Source organism: Myotis brandtii, unplaced genomic scaffold (genome assembly GCF_000412655.1).
Source record: "Myotis brandtii unplaced genomic scaffold, ASM41265v1 scaffold994, whole genome shotgun sequence".
Classification (NCBI taxonomy): Eukaryota; Metazoa; Chordata; class Mammalia; order Chiroptera; family Vespertilionidae; genus Myotis; species Myotis brandtii.
This window is the reverse complement of record NW_005372142.1, coordinates 249,473-249,692: the sequence shown is the minus strand read 5'-3', so window position 1 is coordinate 249,692 and position 220 is coordinate 249,473. Positions and strand designations below refer to the sequence as shown.

Here is a 220-nt window from a genome sequence, read left to right as displayed (position 1 = left end):
GCCTCGTGCCTGCCTGCTTTCTCCAGCCCGGACCCCCCTGAAATATGTTCAGGGGCGCTTGGATGTGGCCCGGAAAAGACGCCGCCGCGCTGACTATCTGCTGCTGCTGCTGCTGCTGCTGGGCTCCCAGGCCGAGCGACAAACCTTGCGCCGATTCTGAGCGGGCGCAGCGATGGCGACTGTCCCTGGCGTCCCTGCTCTTCTTCACCGTGCTGCCCGC

General features: G+C 66.4%; 1 protein-coding gene across 1 annotated transcript in view; it reads left to right on the top strand.

Moving 5' to 3' along the window:
- Nucleotides 1-6: 6 nt before the first annotated feature.
- The window catches only part of FAM155B (family with sequence similarity 155, member B), a 29,592-nt gene continuing 29,378 nt past the window's right edge, over nucleotides 7-220 (top strand). The window contains exon 1 of the mRNA XM_005886607.2: nucleotides 7-214. Within this exon, the coding sequence (XP_005886669.1) occupies nucleotides 45-214 (170 nt within the window). The 5' untranslated portion in view covers nucleotides 7-44. The remainder of the gene's footprint in view (nucleotides 215-220) is intronic.